General features: G+C 54.3%; 7 protein-coding genes across 7 annotated transcripts; 2 read left to right on the top strand and 5 right to left on the bottom strand.

Moving 5' to 3' along the window:
• Positions 1-87: 87 nt before the first annotated feature.
• Positions 88-1,471, bottom strand: BDP81DRAFT_332604 (Vta1 like-domain-containing protein; the record flags this gene model as incomplete). Its single annotated transcript, XM_060585604.1, has 4 exons — positions 88-943; positions 1,004-1,131; positions 1,198-1,298; positions 1,369-1,471. The coding sequence occupies 4 exons, from the start codon at positions 1,469-1,471 to the stop codon at positions 88-90; spliced, it is 1,188 nt and encodes a 395-aa protein (XP_060439179.1).
• A 766-nt stretch (positions 1,472-2,237) lies between these two features.
• Positions 2,238-3,926, top strand: BDP81DRAFT_136033 (uncharacterized protein). The gene is made up of 2 exons (XM_060581783.1): positions 2,238-2,486; positions 2,550-3,926. Exons 1-2 carry the CDS (start codon positions 2,337-2,339, stop codon positions 3,852-3,854), a joined length of 1,455 nt encoding a protein of 484 aa, XP_060439180.1. The 5' UTR covers positions 2,238-2,336; the 3' UTR covers positions 3,855-3,926.
• A 72-nt stretch (positions 3,927-3,998) lies between these two features.
• Positions 3,999-4,859, bottom strand: BDP81DRAFT_332663 (exoribonuclease; the record flags this gene model as incomplete). The annotated part of the gene is made up of 2 exons (XM_060585611.1): positions 3,999-4,512; positions 4,573-4,859. The coding sequence occupies 2 exons, from the start codon at positions 4,857-4,859 to the stop codon at positions 3,999-4,001; spliced, it is 801 nt and encodes a 266-aa protein (XP_060439181.1).
• Positions 4,860-5,835: 976 nt separating this feature from the next.
• On the bottom strand, positions 5,836-6,765 carry BDP81DRAFT_332640 (uncharacterized protein; the record flags this gene model as incomplete). The annotated part of the gene is made up of 1 exon (XM_060585608.1): positions 5,836-6,765. The coding sequence occupies one exon, from the start codon at positions 6,763-6,765 to the stop codon at positions 5,836-5,838; it is 930 nt and encodes a 309-aa protein (XP_060439182.1).
• A 1,071-nt stretch (positions 6,766-7,836) lies between these two features.
• On the top strand, positions 7,837-10,056 carry BDP81DRAFT_359316 (NLI interacting factor-like phosphatase). Its single transcript, XM_060586379.1, has 2 exons — positions 7,837-9,056; positions 9,110-10,056. Exons 1-2 carry the CDS (start codon positions 8,025-8,027, stop codon positions 9,719-9,721), a joined length of 1,644 nt encoding a protein of 547 aa, XP_060439183.1. The 5' UTR covers positions 7,837-8,024; the 3' UTR covers positions 9,722-10,056.
• A 1,746-nt stretch (positions 10,057-11,802) lies between these two features.
• BDP81DRAFT_439775 (uncharacterized protein) lies at positions 11,803-14,035 on the bottom strand. The gene has a single exon (XM_060591436.1). The coding sequence runs from the start codon at positions 13,782-13,784 to the stop codon at positions 12,069-12,071; it is 1,716 nt and encodes a 571-aa protein (XP_060439184.1). The 5' UTR covers positions 13,785-14,035; the 3' UTR covers positions 11,803-12,068.
• A 135-nt stretch (positions 14,036-14,170) lies between these two features.
• BDP81DRAFT_359320 (uncharacterized protein) lies at positions 14,171-15,245 on the bottom strand. The gene is made up of 2 exons (XM_060586380.1): positions 15,117-15,245; positions 14,171-15,052 (listed from the first exon to the last, which is right to left on the bottom strand). The coding sequence occupies exons 1-2, from the start codon at positions 15,117-15,119 to the stop codon at positions 14,645-14,647; spliced, it is 411 nt and encodes a 136-aa protein (XP_060439185.1). The 5' UTR covers positions 15,120-15,245; the 3' UTR covers positions 14,171-14,644.
• Positions 15,246-15,474: the final 229 nt, after the last annotated feature.

Raw genomic sequence — 15,474 nt, forward strand, 5'->3', positions numbered from 1 at the left:
CCTCGAGGCAACCACCTGATACGCGATCTTCAATGCTCTCCAATGTCCTAAAAATCTAGATTCCAACTCATGGTGCCACGGGAGATTCTACTGGGCCCCCAGGGCAGCTAGTGCGTTACGCAGCTCCTTTACTGCCGTCGGCACGTCTTCAAAGTTGAGCGCAGAAATAGCCCACTTGGCGTGCTTCTGCGCCTTTGGCAAGTCCATGTCATCTGACGGCGCACTGCTTGGCGTCCACGAGTTGTGCGAGCCGGGAACCATCGGAGCTTTGGGCTGAGGTACAACCGGTGGCGGCTTGAATTGCTGAGGCGCCGGAGGTGGAGGTGATTTGGCAACATTGGAAGGGGGTATCTGAGGCGGCTGCCACGGCAGCGCGGCGTTGGCCGGGCTGAATGATGGGCCGGTCGAGGATGCGGCATAAGGAGAAGAGGCCGACGGAGCATTGACTGCCGCGGATGTGTCATTTACGCCGGATTGGCTCAAGGGAGACGGCGGGAACTGCTCGGGAGTGTCAAAGTAGCCCTGGGTCTGTGGTACCGGCGGATTGAGGTCGTTTGCTGACGGCACTGACGGGAGATCGAGAACACTGGACTGGGCAGGCTCAGGTTCGCTGGGCTCGGCTGTCGGCGCGGTCTCTGTTGGCGCTGAAGCCTTTTTGTAAAATTCGGTCTCCGGGTCGTCTTCTACAGAGGCGGGCTTGGGAGACGTTAAGCCTTGAACGTCTGGGTCGTTAGGATCCAGCGCAGGAAGAACTTCCTCGGCTGGCTCTTCCTGTTTAGGGTTCGACTCGTTGGGGTCCTTGCCCTCCTTCAAAGCCTTGAGTATCCGAGCAGCGTTCCACTTTGCATATTTGACCTTCTTGAGTGTCTCCTCGTCTACAGCGCCCCAGATATTGCCCAGAAGGAGGAAGGTTGCAGCGGCATCGAAGGTATCGGCGGTTTGCCTGAGTTCGAAGCACGTTAGTAGGCGAAGAAGGCAGTGTCGTCGTCAGGAAAAGACGCACCTGGTGACACGATTCGCGCGCATAACCTTCTCTGCTCTGTCGAGAGTTTCTTGGGCAAACTGCTCAACATACGCTTGGCCAACTGTGTCGTCGGTGATGGCTTCTTCTTGGGCGTTTTCGGTTTTGGTCTGGCACGGCAAGTATTAGTCTCTGATACACAGTACTAACGATGACAGTATCATTGTCATGCTGACCTGTTCGAGCCTATCCATAAGATTTGTCGTGTACGAAAGGCTCTCGTCGTCGACATTGTGCAGACCCTTGGCTAGGATTTGGTTGACCACCCAGTATTCGCCTGCGTGTGTCCGGTCAGCATCTAGGGCGTCCTCCGGCTATGCAGTACTAATGAAAATGCCCAGACATACACCAGTAGGTAACCACAGGTTTGTGCTGCCGCAGCTGATTTGCGCGATTGATGAATCTCGTGATATCTGCCTGTCGCAGGCTGTCGGGGATCGGTTCGGCCATGGCTGCGACAACGGAAACGAAGATAATTCGAAGGGCGCCGTGGATAAGATCGGGTAAGGACTCTTGTGGTCAGTGTCGGGGTCCGGACGAGAAAAGAAAAAAGACTTTGCTCGGTGGCAGGTCACGGTCGCAAAGGGGTAACGAACTTGCGACGAGCGGTGCTACACCAAGAGGTTGGAGACATGTATTCCGTATCTTGGAAGCCTTACCGCAGGCCGCAGCAGCAGCACCGCACCGAGAAGTTCCCCACACGGCGCACATCACAGCGGGGTGGGAAGGTCACCAGGTACGTACCTGCAAGAACCTCCAGATACGTGCCTATCAAGGTATCTAGGATAGGTACCTATGTACTGTGGCTGATGCTCTTCGAAGTGTGGCTCAAGCTCAGCAGAGCTGGTGTGGGGAATGTGGCTGGTGCCACTGGGTGCCCAGACCAAATGCTTCGATTCAATTGACTGGAAATTTCCATGGTTCCATTCCCAGACCGAATTAAGCACAACGGGTGAGGGGTTCGCGTCTCACAGTTCCACGCTGGCCTCTTTGCGCCGGGAAGAAGCCAACTAGACTTTTATGCTTCCCATTTGCTTGCGTTCCCAGTTCCATAAATGCAGACGAGGACAGAGCTCCCTCGCCTGCCCGAACTTAGTTCCTAGTTCCATGCTCTGACTTTTTATTCCCACACCTTTTCTCTTATCTCCCATCTTCCACCTCCCATCCTCTTTTTCTTCTCTATACCCGTCCACATCTTGTTGTCTCTGGCGTCACATCACTTGCTGCCGTCCGGCACACTTCTATACTCACCTTGCCCACCCCACACTCACACACAAAAGATAAGGTGCACTGCTGCTAAACTCTATCCACCACGATGCATCACCCCACTCTCCTTGCGGCTGGCGCTGCCGTTCTGTCGGCTTTGCCCGGCGCCCACGCTGGCATGTACCCGAAAAGCTCTGCTGTGCTCCAGGTTGATGCCAAAAACTACGACAGCTTGATTGCCAAGTCGAATTACACCTCGGTATTATGGATTTTTTTTGGTGTCGTTTACATTTGCTTCATCATGCTAACATAAGCTTGCTAGATTGTTGAGTTCTATGCTCCCTGGTGCGGTCACTGCCAGAACCTCAAGCCCGCCTACGAAAAGGCTGCCAAGAACCTCAACGGATTGGCCAAGGTTGCTGCCATTGATTGCGACGAGGATGCAAACAAGCCTCTCTGCGGTCAGATGGGTGTGCAAGGCTTCCCTACCCTCAAGATTGTGAGACCCGGCAAGAAGCCTGGCAAGCCTGTTGTCGAGGACTACCAGGGGCCCCGTACCGCCACCGGCATCGTCGAGGCCGTAGTCGACAAGATCACCAACCATGTCAAGCGCGTCACCGACAAGGATCTCGATTCCTTCCTCGAGGGTGACAAGCCCAAGGCAATCCTCTTCACTGAGAAGGGCACCACTAGCGCCCTGCTCCGCAGTATCGCCATCGACTTCCTCGACGCTGTCACGATTGGTCAGGTTCGCAGTAAGGAGGCAAAGGCCGTCGAGAAATTCGGAGTCAAGTCCTTCCCCGCCCTGGTGCTACTGCCCGGCGGAGACAAGGAACCTATTGTCTACGATGGAGAACTAAAGAAGGATGGGCTGTTGAAGTTCATTTCCCAGGTCGCTTCGCCCAACCCCGACCCTGCGCCCAAGGCCGACAAGAAGAAGGCCGACAAGAAGGCCGAGAAGAAGCCAGAGAAGAAGAGCAAGCCCGCGTCCGAAAAGTCGAGCACTAGCACCGCCACCGAGCAGGAGGCCACCCCCGAGCCCGAAGCCGCCGCCGAGACCCCGTCTGCCGAGCAGGCCGCCCCTGTCCTTAACGTCATTCCTCCCTTGCCCATTCTCGACAACCCCGGCAGACTCCTATCGGAGTGCCTCAACACCAAGTCCCACACCTGCGTCCTGGCTTTCGTGTCTTCCAAGGATAACGAGAAGGCTGAGAAGGCCCTTACCAGCCTGTCAGAGATCGTCCACAAGCACGGCCAGGCCAAGCGCAAGCTCTTCCCTTTCTTCTCTATCCCCGAGGAGAACCCGGCCGCGGCCGCTGTTATCAAGAGCCTTGGCCTTACGAGCGAGGTTGAGATTGTCGCTGTCAACGCACGCCGGAACTGGTGGAGACACTACGAGGGCGATTTCGATGCGGCGAGCGTCGAGAGCTGGATTGATGCTATCCGTCTTGGTGAGGGTGCGAAGAAGAAGCTGCCTGATGGTTTGGTAGCTCAGGAGATTGAGCCCGAGTCTTCGGAGAGCAGCTCGACCGCCTCTACCGCAGCCACGGATCCTACCGCCGAGCCCGAGACAGAGGCGCCCAAGGAGACACCATCTGAAGCCCCCGCGCCGCACGATGAGTTGTAAACATCCGCTTGATTTCTGAATTCTGTCTGGATGGTTAGCTTGGACCGCGTGTACATTAGTTAGTTAATGTGATGGGAGAAATCTGACCATTGTCAATACCCGCCGAGCCGCTTTTGTGGCCGATGCTGTCCTCCGTGTTGCCACTCATGATTCCATCTCCAAGTCCAAGCCGGTGCCTTTCTCTACCGTGCCCTCTTGCACCATTTGACGGCCCTTCTCCTTGACAACGCGGTCCATGAACTGCCGCACCTGTTTGCACCCATCTACACCAACAGCAAGCATACCCTCCAACCGGCTGACCTGAACACGGCTCTCACACACCAAAACGGCAACACGGTCCGTAAGGCCCAGCGTTCCCACCGTCATATACGGCAGCTCCTGCTCTTCTTGGGTGTTGAGATCGAGGAGAGGGTCTGCGCCGTCATCGGCGGCAGCGTATGTGGACGTCGAACCCGCGGTGCACGCTGCAATGTAGTCGGTCATGGGGATACCAGCGTCGATTAGTGCTAGCGTCGAAGCATTCAGAAGAGCCGCCAGAAGGGAACCGTCTTGCGACAAGACGTGCAAAGAGATGGCGATGCTGCTGTGGGGGAAAAGATGTGTGTGTAGGTTCGCAGAGACAGCTTTGGCAATGGTTGCCTCGAGTTCTTGTGACCGCCTGCAAGGATTAAACGGTTAGTTAATGCAATCTACACATGCAAAGATCCGGTGCACTCACTTGTCGTTGCGGCCACGCTTCATGCGGTCGACAGAGCTAAAGCCAGCGACGACGAGGTTGACGGTGACAGCAGCCTCCTTGGACTGACCGCCAGCGCCTCCGCGACGCTGGGGCTCGGCAGGTCCCGTAACAACGCACATGACCTTGGTGTGGCCCATCTCGAGGTAGCTCGAGCCGTCGGCGGCTTCCTGGGTACGGATCTGGGCGTGCAGGCGTCGGAGCTCGTTCCAGCGGCGGCCATCGACGCGCAGGAGCGCCATGGAGTAGGTGGAGGTATCGAGAGGCATGATTGGACCACGGTTGGTTGCTCTTTTTTTGCAATTGTGCTGAACTCGGGATATGTAGGCAATAGTACGTATGGAATGATTGCGGGCGCCGAATTTTGTGTGCGAATTGTTGCACAAGTTGTGATGCAAGGCTGTTGCGAGACTGCGACTGCGACAGAAGTGACAAAACCAAATTTTTGGAAAGCGTCAATCCACCGCCTGCCCTTGGCCGCCCTGGGCCTGGGAAAGGTGGGATGGTGGGGCCGGGCGGTCGGTGAGTCGGCGTCCGGGCCCCCGTCATCCAAAGCTCGGACCTTTCCATGTTGAACCCCTGGAACCCTGGGCCACCACCGCACTGTCCCTCCCGAAATCGCGGGGAAGCTCTCCCATCTTGGGGGTGTGAAGACGCCCGAGAGGAGGGAGTCTCGAAACTGAGCAAGTCACATCAGACTCAGCATGGATGATGCAAGTTGCCTTGTAAACGGCCAGCTGCCACCATCACACGGCCGAATGTTACTGGTAGGAATCGAAAACGCGGGGTAGCGAGAGTCAATGCCATATTCTCATTCAGTGCTGCAGGTTTGATGTATGAGGTCGAGTGGACCGTTGCAGAGCGATTTGATATAGTAAGTGACGAGCAATAGTTGCTCTACAAAAATTTTCATTATTGTTCAAGTTCAACTCCATGGGCACATTCAAATCTCAGTCATTACTGTGACGAATCGGTCATCTCAAAGTTCACATGCTCAGTGATGATGGTGGCCAGCGTCTTCGTTCTCATTCCTCGTTATGCTAGTAGTAGTACAATCTCGTCGCAAGAGGGATGGTGTTGTCGGTTGCCTGGAGCAGCACAATGCTCAACCGAGAAATCCATGCCCGCCTTCATGTTGATGCCATCCTGTCCCAAAAGAAAAAAAGAGACCAGTTCCATTCGCGAGCTTGTCGGAAGTTAAAGGAAAGTTGATAGTCCACGCCGTGTAATTCCAGTAGTTTCCATTCAAGCCATGACCAGTACGCCCATAGTGGACGTGTTGAACTCCGACGCCGGAGGCACCAGAACCAAGGAGTTGGTGGGTTTGACCTCGTCTTTTTCGGGTTCATCAGTCCATCCTCTCTCGGGGCCCCACCTGATCTTTCGGTCGTTTGCCGCGGTCACCTCCAGAAGGGCACGCATCATCCCGCCCGACTTCTTGACTCCAGGCCAGGCATCGAAATACACTGTGTCGATCCAGGGCATCTGGTTGAAAACCTCTGTCAAGAGGGACTGGCTGAAACCTTCGTAGAAGCCATCTGACCGGCGAAACCCGTTGAAAATGCCGTCGCTGGGATCGCATTCAACCAACACTGTCAAGCGACGAACGTTGACGCATTCGTGGAGGCCCAAGGCTGGTGTGACGACCCATCCTCGCGGCGGCTTGCTCCAGCCAGGACCGAGGCGGAGTTCCAAGGATGTGATGTACGATCTTGAGCTTGGCTTCATACGAGCCAGGAGCGGTTTCTTGCTTTTGAAATATTTGCCTGGGTGTGTTGGGAAAATGCGGAACGAGCGGCTACTATAGAAGTAATGAGAGACTTCCTGATAGACAGTACGGCAAGTTCTTTGAATTCCGAGCTTTTTGTGATAGGTCTTGTAGTTGTCTGGGTCGAGGTCTATAACGCCACCGCTGCCTTCAAAGTAGTAGTCGTAAATCTTGAGGCGAAGTTCTGATGGCAAGGCCATGAACGCAAAAGGCTTGGCCTTCCTCCTAGCTGCTCTTCGCTCGCTCAGTGTGAGAGAGCCGATGCTGTCTCCGAGTGCATCTATTTCAGCTTCGGAAGCATACGTCGAGGGGTAGGCGGAGCTTAGTGGCGTCGTAAGAGTAGACGCAATCGGGGTCGGGTCGAGCGACGAGCCGGCGGCTCTCGAGATCTTGCCGCGACGAGCCATTGTGGCGGTCAGTGGCTCGAGCTGATTTGCGTAATGCTATGGTGTCCTTCTTGGTTTATTGAATCCTTTCCAGGTATTCAAATTGTACTCAAGGTATTGAAGTTTTCGTACAGCGCCAACGGTGCTTGTTGATCGGTGGAAACTTCGGAAGTGGCGGGGTGGCGGGGTGGTTTTTTCCCGCAATGAAGAGTATCTGTGGTTATGTGCAGAGATTTCAATAGTTTTGTGTTTGGTTTGGTTGGTCGGTGAAGTTGAAGCAGGTCGACAGAGAGTCTCGCAGAGGGTAGAGAATCACAGAGGGTGGTCCCATTGTGATCGTTGATGCGAATTTGGGGACCACCCTCTAGAATTCACCACGCGCGACAGCCATGGTGACGATAGACGAATTGTGACTGTGCTAGATTGAGTTGGACGGCTGTGTGGGTTTGTCTGTATCTCTCAGGTGTTTGGCCAGGCGAAAGGTAATCCTAGGGTACTCTTCGAGAGTTGCAACAGGAAGAAGATGCAAGTGGAGGTGAGAAGTGTTGCGAATGGGAGTATTGGGGGTCGGGCGCAGTTATGAGAGGGGGGGGCGGCACGCAGGATGGACGGACTCTCTCGGTGGATGCAACTCATGCATGAAGGTCACTGCCGGAGGGGACGAAGAACATCGGTCGCGCATCCACCATTTGGACAAGGTTCGCACGTGAGCCGCTTCCCAGAGGACGTGCGCTTGATTAACTAAGCACTGGGAAGTGTGGCCAATCGTTGCTGACTACTTTCGCATAAGTACCTTGAGTGGGGCAACATCTCCATCGAGAATGACCTCATTCGAAGGAGATGATGCACTTATCGCCGATGTGATATGACTTATCCGGAAAATACTCGGCACCAAATTTTAGTGGATCAAATGCTTTTTTGCAGTTTTCACCCCGGCCACGGTGGCACCAGCTTCCCGCCTGCTGCAGGCCCCAGGGCAGCCACAGAGGTTCCGAGCAGCCAGTGGAGAGCTCCTAAAGGCACCGCCCAACGCCTGCTGTCATTCGTTCCCCTAGTCAGAGTTCAAGGTGGTCCAGTGCTTCCTCCTCGAAAATTTCTAGTGCCTTCGTCACGAATATCTGCAAACTCACTCCACCTCGACCTCGCCCGCCAGCACCAGCATCCTTTTCGTCAGCTGGCGCAGCACACCTCCATTATCCATCAACCTTCGGATCAAAGACGACTCTCCAGGCTCGGAGCCTTCAACATATTTATACGTCCTCATTGGCCCGTGAAACGCCATGCTGTCAAGGGCAGCTCGCATCGCGCGTCTGCAGCCGACTGCGGCGCAGCTCTACCGCTCTATCGCAACACCAGCTACGAGGAGACAGCAATTCCTAGCTTCATCATGGACCAGGGGTTTCGCCCAGGACAACAAGCCGAAAGACTCTTCTTCAGATAAGCCGATTGACCAGCAAAAGTCTTCCGAGTCAACGCCAGAGGAAACCTCAGCGTCGTCAAGTCCCGACTACAAAGCAGCTTACGAGGAGGCTGCCGAAGCTTCATCCAAGACATCGTCAACGCAAACTCCCAAATCCGACGCCGAGAATGCCGCCGATAACACCGAAGCCCCTGAGCCCGCCGCACCTACCGGACCGCTGCCCGATCTCACCCAAGGAATCCCGTCTACCCTAGCATACGAGATGTCTGGTGCGACAAACAAGGCCGCGCTGGCTGCCCTCGCTGAGGAGGAGGCTGTGGCCCAGGGTGGCGGTCGCGGACGTGGAGAGCTTCCCGACTCGGCATACGTCTCATCCACGGACAGGAAAAGACAGCAGTTTGCCAGTCGCCTGTTCCTCGCATTCGTCGGCTTCGGCGCTGCAGGTGCCGTCTATCTCGGCCGCAACTGGGAAGACAAGGCAGACGAAGTTCGGCACGCCGAGGATGCTCCGAACGGCTGGGGGTTCGCCGCTTGGTGGAACAGAGTCACTGCCCGCACTAGCGATTTCCTGAACTACTACCAGGAGCCTGCTTTTGAGAAGCTGCTGCCCGATCCCGATCCGTCCTTTGAGCGTCCCTACACCCTGTGTATTAGCTTGGAAGATATGCTTGTTCACAGCGAGTGGACCCGCGAGCACGGTTGGAGAGTAGCCAAGCGCCCCGGCGTCGACTACTTTCTGCGTTACCTGAGCCAGTACTATGAGTTGGTTCTCTTCACCAGCGTTCCTTTCGCCATTGGCGAGCCGCTTGTTCGCAAACTTGACCCTTACCGCTTCATCATGTGGCCCCTTTACCGCGAGGCGACCAAGTACAAGGATGGTGAAGTTGTCAAGGTTCGTAAACTACCCCTCAACCACTTTCAGTTCTATCACTAACTCTGGCGCAGGATCTGTCCTACCTCAACCGCGACCTGTCCAAGGTGATCATTATCGACAGCAGTGACAAGCACGTCCAGAACCAGCCGGAAAACGCCATTGTTCTTCCCAAGTGGAAGGGCGAGTCAAAGGACAAGGAGCTTGTCAGCCTGATTCCCTTCCTCGAGTACATCCACACGATGCAATACGGCGATGTTCGCAAGGTTCTCAAGTCCTTCGAGGGCAAGCACATTCCTACCGAGTTCGCTCGCCGCGAGGCCATTGCACGTGCCGAGTTCAACAAGCAGGTGGAGGCCAAGAAGAAGAAGGCGCCTTCGGGCATGGGCTTGCTGGGTGGCATGCTCGGCCTCAAGCCCTCCAACATGGCCTTGATGGTTTCCCCGGATGGAGAACAGAACCCCCACGAGGCTCTCGCCCAGGGCAAGATGCTCCAGGATATTGCCCGTGAGCGCGGCCAGCGCAACTACGAGATGCTCGAGAAGGAGATTCGCGAAAACGGTGAAAAGTGGCTCAAGGAGGAGGCTGCTATGCAGGAGAAGGCCCAGCAAGAAGCCATGCAGAGCATGATGGGCTCCTTCAGTGGATGGTTCGTCAAGGGTGACGAGGCCAACAAGAAGCAGTAAAGAGGGGGCTGCCACGCAAAACCAAACAAACCCCGGCTAATCAGCACATCTTGTGCATTCCACCACGGCCCATTTCTTCTCTCCTCTTACCAAAACTATCTGTATTTGTATTATCAGGCAAGCTTGGACGGCGAGGAGGCGTCCCAACTTGCATATAGACTCGACGACGTGGGTCTGCATATGTACGAATCTCTGTATACTACTACACTGCTAGACCAACTCTATGATGGAGTGGCTCAATCAATTTGACGTACCATTGTGCGGTATCAAATTATGCTGCAATCAAGTCACGCGGTGAAATCGATTAGAACCTAGAGTTCACCCATTCAAGTTCCATATTGTTTGATTGATATCCATTATTCGTCACCTACTACAAGCCCACTGGTTTGCGGCCCATTAGACGTCTCTCATCATCAATCATCGCAAGCCAGTGTTGCTAATTGCCCTCTTCAAGTACTTGGTATCTTAAGTGGCCGGTTTCCTGACAAACCATCCATTCCAAATTCCCTCCACTGATCAACTCGAGGCAACTGTCATGGCTTCCGTAAGGTTGATACAAGGTTCCTCTCAAGGGAGCTTCTTGCTCAAGCCGGTGGCGGGGGCTTCTTCATTCCTACTCTCTCACACTGCTCGCATTGGGGATTTGTGATGCATTGAAACCACCTGCCAAAAGATTAGTTCACTAGAACGCAACAGTCTTTTGTGAAAAATATGGAAATGGCAGAGCGATGAGGATCTCACGTACCCGTCTCCGACCTTCCCCTTCAATTCGTCGCAGCGGCACGACAATTGGCAGTAGTGCCACAATGGGTTGAATGGCGGTGTCTTTCCTGCGACGATGACTGGGTCTTCTTCGGCGAGTGAGTTGGTACCCGGCTTTTGTGTGGTTGGCAGGGCCAAGCCTTGTGCCGTCAGGAGAGTGAAGAGTGTGAGTTGGAAGAAGCGCATCTTGTGATGGTATCGAGAGACTGGCGTTGAGGGTTTGTTGCTTGGAAGTGATGTTGAGTTCTGGAGATGGAAATAGATAATCAAATGTTGCCGTTGAGAAGACTTAGGCCTGTATTGGAGTGTTGGTTGATGCTGATGCTGATGCTCTCAATCCATGTTCTCGACGTCGTTGTAGCCTCGGATTATATACTCTCTTGATATCTAACAAGAGCCTCTTTTCTTTCCCAGGTTCGCTTCCAGCAAGTATCACCACAAGATCATCTGCGTCAATGTTTGCGGTTCACTCAGCATGAGGCTGCGCGATGAAGTACACGCTGGCACAGCAACAGCTTTGTCAAAGTAATGATGACTCTTGGTCTGGTGACGGTTTCTGTGCTTCTTGATAAGCCTCGAATCCTTCACAACTTGAGAAGCCACCTTAACGTTGAGTCTAGAGTCCAAAAGGTCCGAGTGAGTTCATGTGATCAAGACGTTCTTTACTTCCTGTCGTATGCCGTGCGAAAGGTGGTACTGGTATAACCGCAATTGCCATCGAGACAGCAACAGAGCAACACTTATAGAATCCATCATGAGATCTTTCGCCTTGCTCTTCCCGGTAAGCAGGGCAACCGGCCTCCAGCAAGGGATGCCGAGAGGTAGGAGATAAGACAGAGTACGTGCGACGGAAAGTCCTTTCACCGTTGTGATAGAATTGAACTTGCTTCTATGGCACTTGTGCGACGTGACGAGGTCGCGTCTTCGCGGCATTAGAGCTATTCGACCTGCGCAGCAGGTGTTGTCTGGAACGTGTCGACATTGCATCTCCCATCCTGTTCTCTCGTACTGCAACTTATTGATACATGGCACGTCTTCAGCAGTACAGGTGTTCACGGATCTCACAGACGTTATACGAAACCACATGGCGGTGAGACATTTCGCAGTTGATCAGGCACGCAGCGCAATCTGGCAGCCCTCTGCAGCATCGTGCCCCCTGGATTCAATGTTGGCAAGTGAAGTGACAGAGAACACAGCATGATCTATTCTAATATCGCATGCTGCGCGTGTGAGCTGAACGCCTCAATAACTGCCTCACCGCGGAGCTGTCCGGAGGTGTTGCCTTGCGAAATGTAATCGTGGAACCTATGGCAAAGGGCAGCTCGGTCATTGATGAGAGATGTCCGTGACAGCCTAGAAACAGTCCGAGATTCTCTCAACAGCAGTGTCCCCGTATGCTTTTGTGCAGCAGCATTAAGGTGATGGACACCGGCGGATGTTGCTATCGCAGCGCAAAAGGACGTAGATGAAATTACGGCATGCCCGATGGAAATTGCAAGAGGATGCGAGTAATGCTACAAAATGAGATTGTATACTAGAACTGAGACAAGGCTTTTCCCTGCCGGGTATTTGAGCAACATTATTATTATTTGGCCTCCCCGTTTTGAACTGCCTTCTTTTCCACCTGGACTGGTGGTGCTGTGACCGAGGCGCTGCTTGTCGCTGTCACAGATAGGACGCCGTAAGCTACAAGTGCCACGACGGCAATCAGGTCGATGATGTGAACGAACCACCAAAAGTGCTGGGTACCCAAGGCGCAGGTTGCATATTCAAACTGCCAAGTCCACGTGGTCTCGTCAAACCAGGCGCTGAGCAGACCTGCGTTGCCGCCAAAGTCGCCCATCATGCTCCTGACGGTGATCTCCCTCAGCCCCGGAGCACCAGCAGCCCCGACTGCGCCGCGGCCCTTTGCTGTCGGCCAAATTTCGACCTCCCATGACCGATCTTGTTGGTCTGGTTTCGTCTGGTTGATGTAGTGGTACGTGTCACAGCCCTCGTGATCGTGACCGTTCAAGATGATGCCGCGGCGACCTCTGCCGTTGCCGGGCGCCTCCGTGTTACCGCTCATACCGAAAATGCCCTCAAGGAAGCCCTTGCTCGCGTCAGCCGAGAGAAGATTCTGCTCCTTGACTCCGCCACCGTCGTGGTCGCCGTGGAAGTCGAAAAAGGGCGCATCGACGCAAACACCTTCAGGCTTGTACAACGGGATGTGAGTCAGCACGACGGTGAAATGACCGCTGTATTCTACGGCGGCTGAAGTCTCAATGACTGCGTTGATGAAGGCGTATGTGTCGTCTTGCAGAGACGTGTCTTTGGCCGGAGTGTCTAGGTTCATGTCGTTCAGGACGATGACGCGAATCTCTGGGGGCAGGCGATCGGACTCGGGGTTTTGCTCGTCATCCACAATGGTGGTGTTGAGTTTCGGATCTTGGATGGGTAGCTCGAAGCGCAGCTCGTAGTTTGCCTTGCCAAAGAGGCGCTCGAATCGACCAAATCGGTCCTGGTTGATGTCGCCGGCGTAACCAATGTCGTGATTACCGGCCACGTTGATGACACGGCGCGGCCACACGGCGGAGGGCTCACCAGACGCAGAAAGGTAGTCGGTGAGGTCATACTCCATGGCCGGGAACACTGCGGTTTCGTCTGGAACCTTTTCGGCTCCTCGCACCACGCGATCCCAGTACCGACGGCCGCGGCGCCGGAACTCTTCAATGCCAATCCACTGACTGCCCAAGAGGTCGCCAAGCACGGTAACATGGGTAGGGCGAGTCCACCAGTGTACCGTTCGGAAGATGTGTGCCAGGTAAAAGTCGTTGCCAAAGAGGTCTATCCGCTTGCGAATCGACTCGAGCTCTTCAAAGACGTCCTCTAGGAAAACATCGATAACGTCGTGCAGAGAGTGACGAATGCGCTGGCGCAACGAATTGCTCGACTGGAAGGTCACATGGGACCATAAGCTTCTTGCGTGAGGAAAGATTGGGCCATCGTGCTTTCGAATGGACGTGTCGCCCTCGAGCTGGGGGTCACCGAGCGCAAGAAGGCGGAAAGGCGCGGGGCGAGCTTCGCTTGATCGGAGGGGAATTGGTAGAGGAACATGTTGTCGCGCAGCTTCGAGGAAAGCAGAAGCCGCACTGCTGTCGGCGACGGGGCTCGGACTATTCGAGGTCGATGCGCTGCCGGTTGGAGGGACGGGAAAAGCGCATCCCAGAAAGACGGGATAAAGATAGAGGTAAAAGGTCGAGATTACCGCCAGCGGCAGCAGGAGGCGAAGGCCATGGCGGAGGAGGGCCACGAGGGACATGTAGACGGCAGCATGAAGCAGAAGTCGACGACTCTGCAGCTGTGGTTGGTGTCGGGCCTCCTTGTTGTGAAGAGAGGAGTGAAGCAGAAAGAAGAAAAGAAAACACTAAGAATCGTACGAATACAGTTGAGATGGGAAGAAATAAACAGCCCTCTCCTGTTTCGTCCAGCTTTCCGTCGCAATTTGCATTCGGGGGGTGACATGGGACGGAACATGTGTGGAAAAGGGGTCCAACTGGGTACAGCGACTGCAACCCTGGCTAAGGTACTCCGTTACCCGTAGGCCCCCCAAGGTGTGATGGAGTCCCCAAAAGCCCCCTGTTTCTTTAGGTACATAAGTAAGGTACCTGTAAGCTATGGCCCGGTCCAGGCCACCGACGTCATTTGTTCCAGTCACTGTCATCACTGTGGTCTCCCACCTCGATACGATGTGAATCGATGCGACGAATACATCTTCCTACCACTTGCAGCAAATGCCGATTAAATGTAGGGCAGTTCTTTGGATATCGAAAAGCCACAGTCAGCCTCCAGGTTCACATCAGCCCACAGTACTAGAGACCAGGCTGTCTATCTTGATGTCTTTCCAGACAAGGAAGCCATCATAGACTGTCTGAAGTGGCTAAATAAGGTCTGGAAGTTAAAAAGAAGGTTGTTGCCATACTCATGAAATCTTGGACATCAATCTTCTATTTCCAAGTGCAAAGTAATGAAAGGCATCGCTTTATCACTCGGTGTGCACCTGTGCAGCCAGATGTTGTCATATGACTGTCAAAGGCCGTTCCCTTTGAGAGATATGATTCAATGTTGTGACCCCGTTGCCCAACGCCATGCATGCATCGTTCTTGAAATCCCAAAATATCTTCATGCGTCAGATCCCATGCCCTCTTCATCCTCCATCTCCTCCTCCAGAGTCGGGATATCGACCAAGAACTCGGGCTCGTCAGTGTCGAATGAGAATGCCACAATGCAATTGTCCTTGAAACCCTTTGCAACTGGAGTATCGTTATCCGAAACCTTGATGTTCTTCCATCCTTGCGTCAAATCGGCAGCATTGATGGGCAGGGCATACGCCAATTGTACATCGCCTTCAGGAACGGAGGTCGTCTCGGGGGAAGTGTGGTTGATTGTAAGGCCGTCGGGAAAGCGGTCGCGGAGCACCTCGAGCAGTGACGTGGTTATTTCGGAGAATTTCTGTTGGCCATCGACGAACATCAAGATGGTGTGCGCACCGTGCTTGAAGCGCACTGAGAAGAAGGTCTCATCGATCTGCTGTTATGGAGGGTTAGCACCGTCAGCTCTAAGCAGGCAGAGAGTCACAGAGTAATAGTCGCACCATCTTCTCAGATCGATTGTGCCGTGGGTTGGATGTACTTGGACCAGGCGCAATTGAAGGCAAGACGTAGCGTAGCGTTGGAGGCAAAGGTGGGATGTCGCAAACCAAGATGTTCGGATCGTCGGTGGGTGCAAGAATTAAAGCAGGGTTAAGGTGAGCTGTGAGCAGGGCAGCGGGGAGTCGCGACGGAGCTCGGGTCCGCGGGGCACTTTCCCCAATGCGAAATCACATGACTTCGTGTTTTATGAGTGGTGGCCCAAGCTCCTCCACCTCAGGCGACCAGTTTCCTTACAGCTGACGGATCATCACGGACTTCTAAATGAGCAGATTGACGGTGCATCCCGGTCTCCGTCGCCAA

This window comes from Colletotrichum phormii (genome assembly GCF_030913505.1).
Source record: "Colletotrichum phormii strain CBS 102054 chromosome Unknown BDP81scaffold_30, whole genome shotgun sequence".
Lineage (NCBI taxonomy): Eukaryota > Fungi > Ascomycota > Sordariomycetes > Glomerellales > Glomerellaceae > Colletotrichum > Colletotrichum phormii.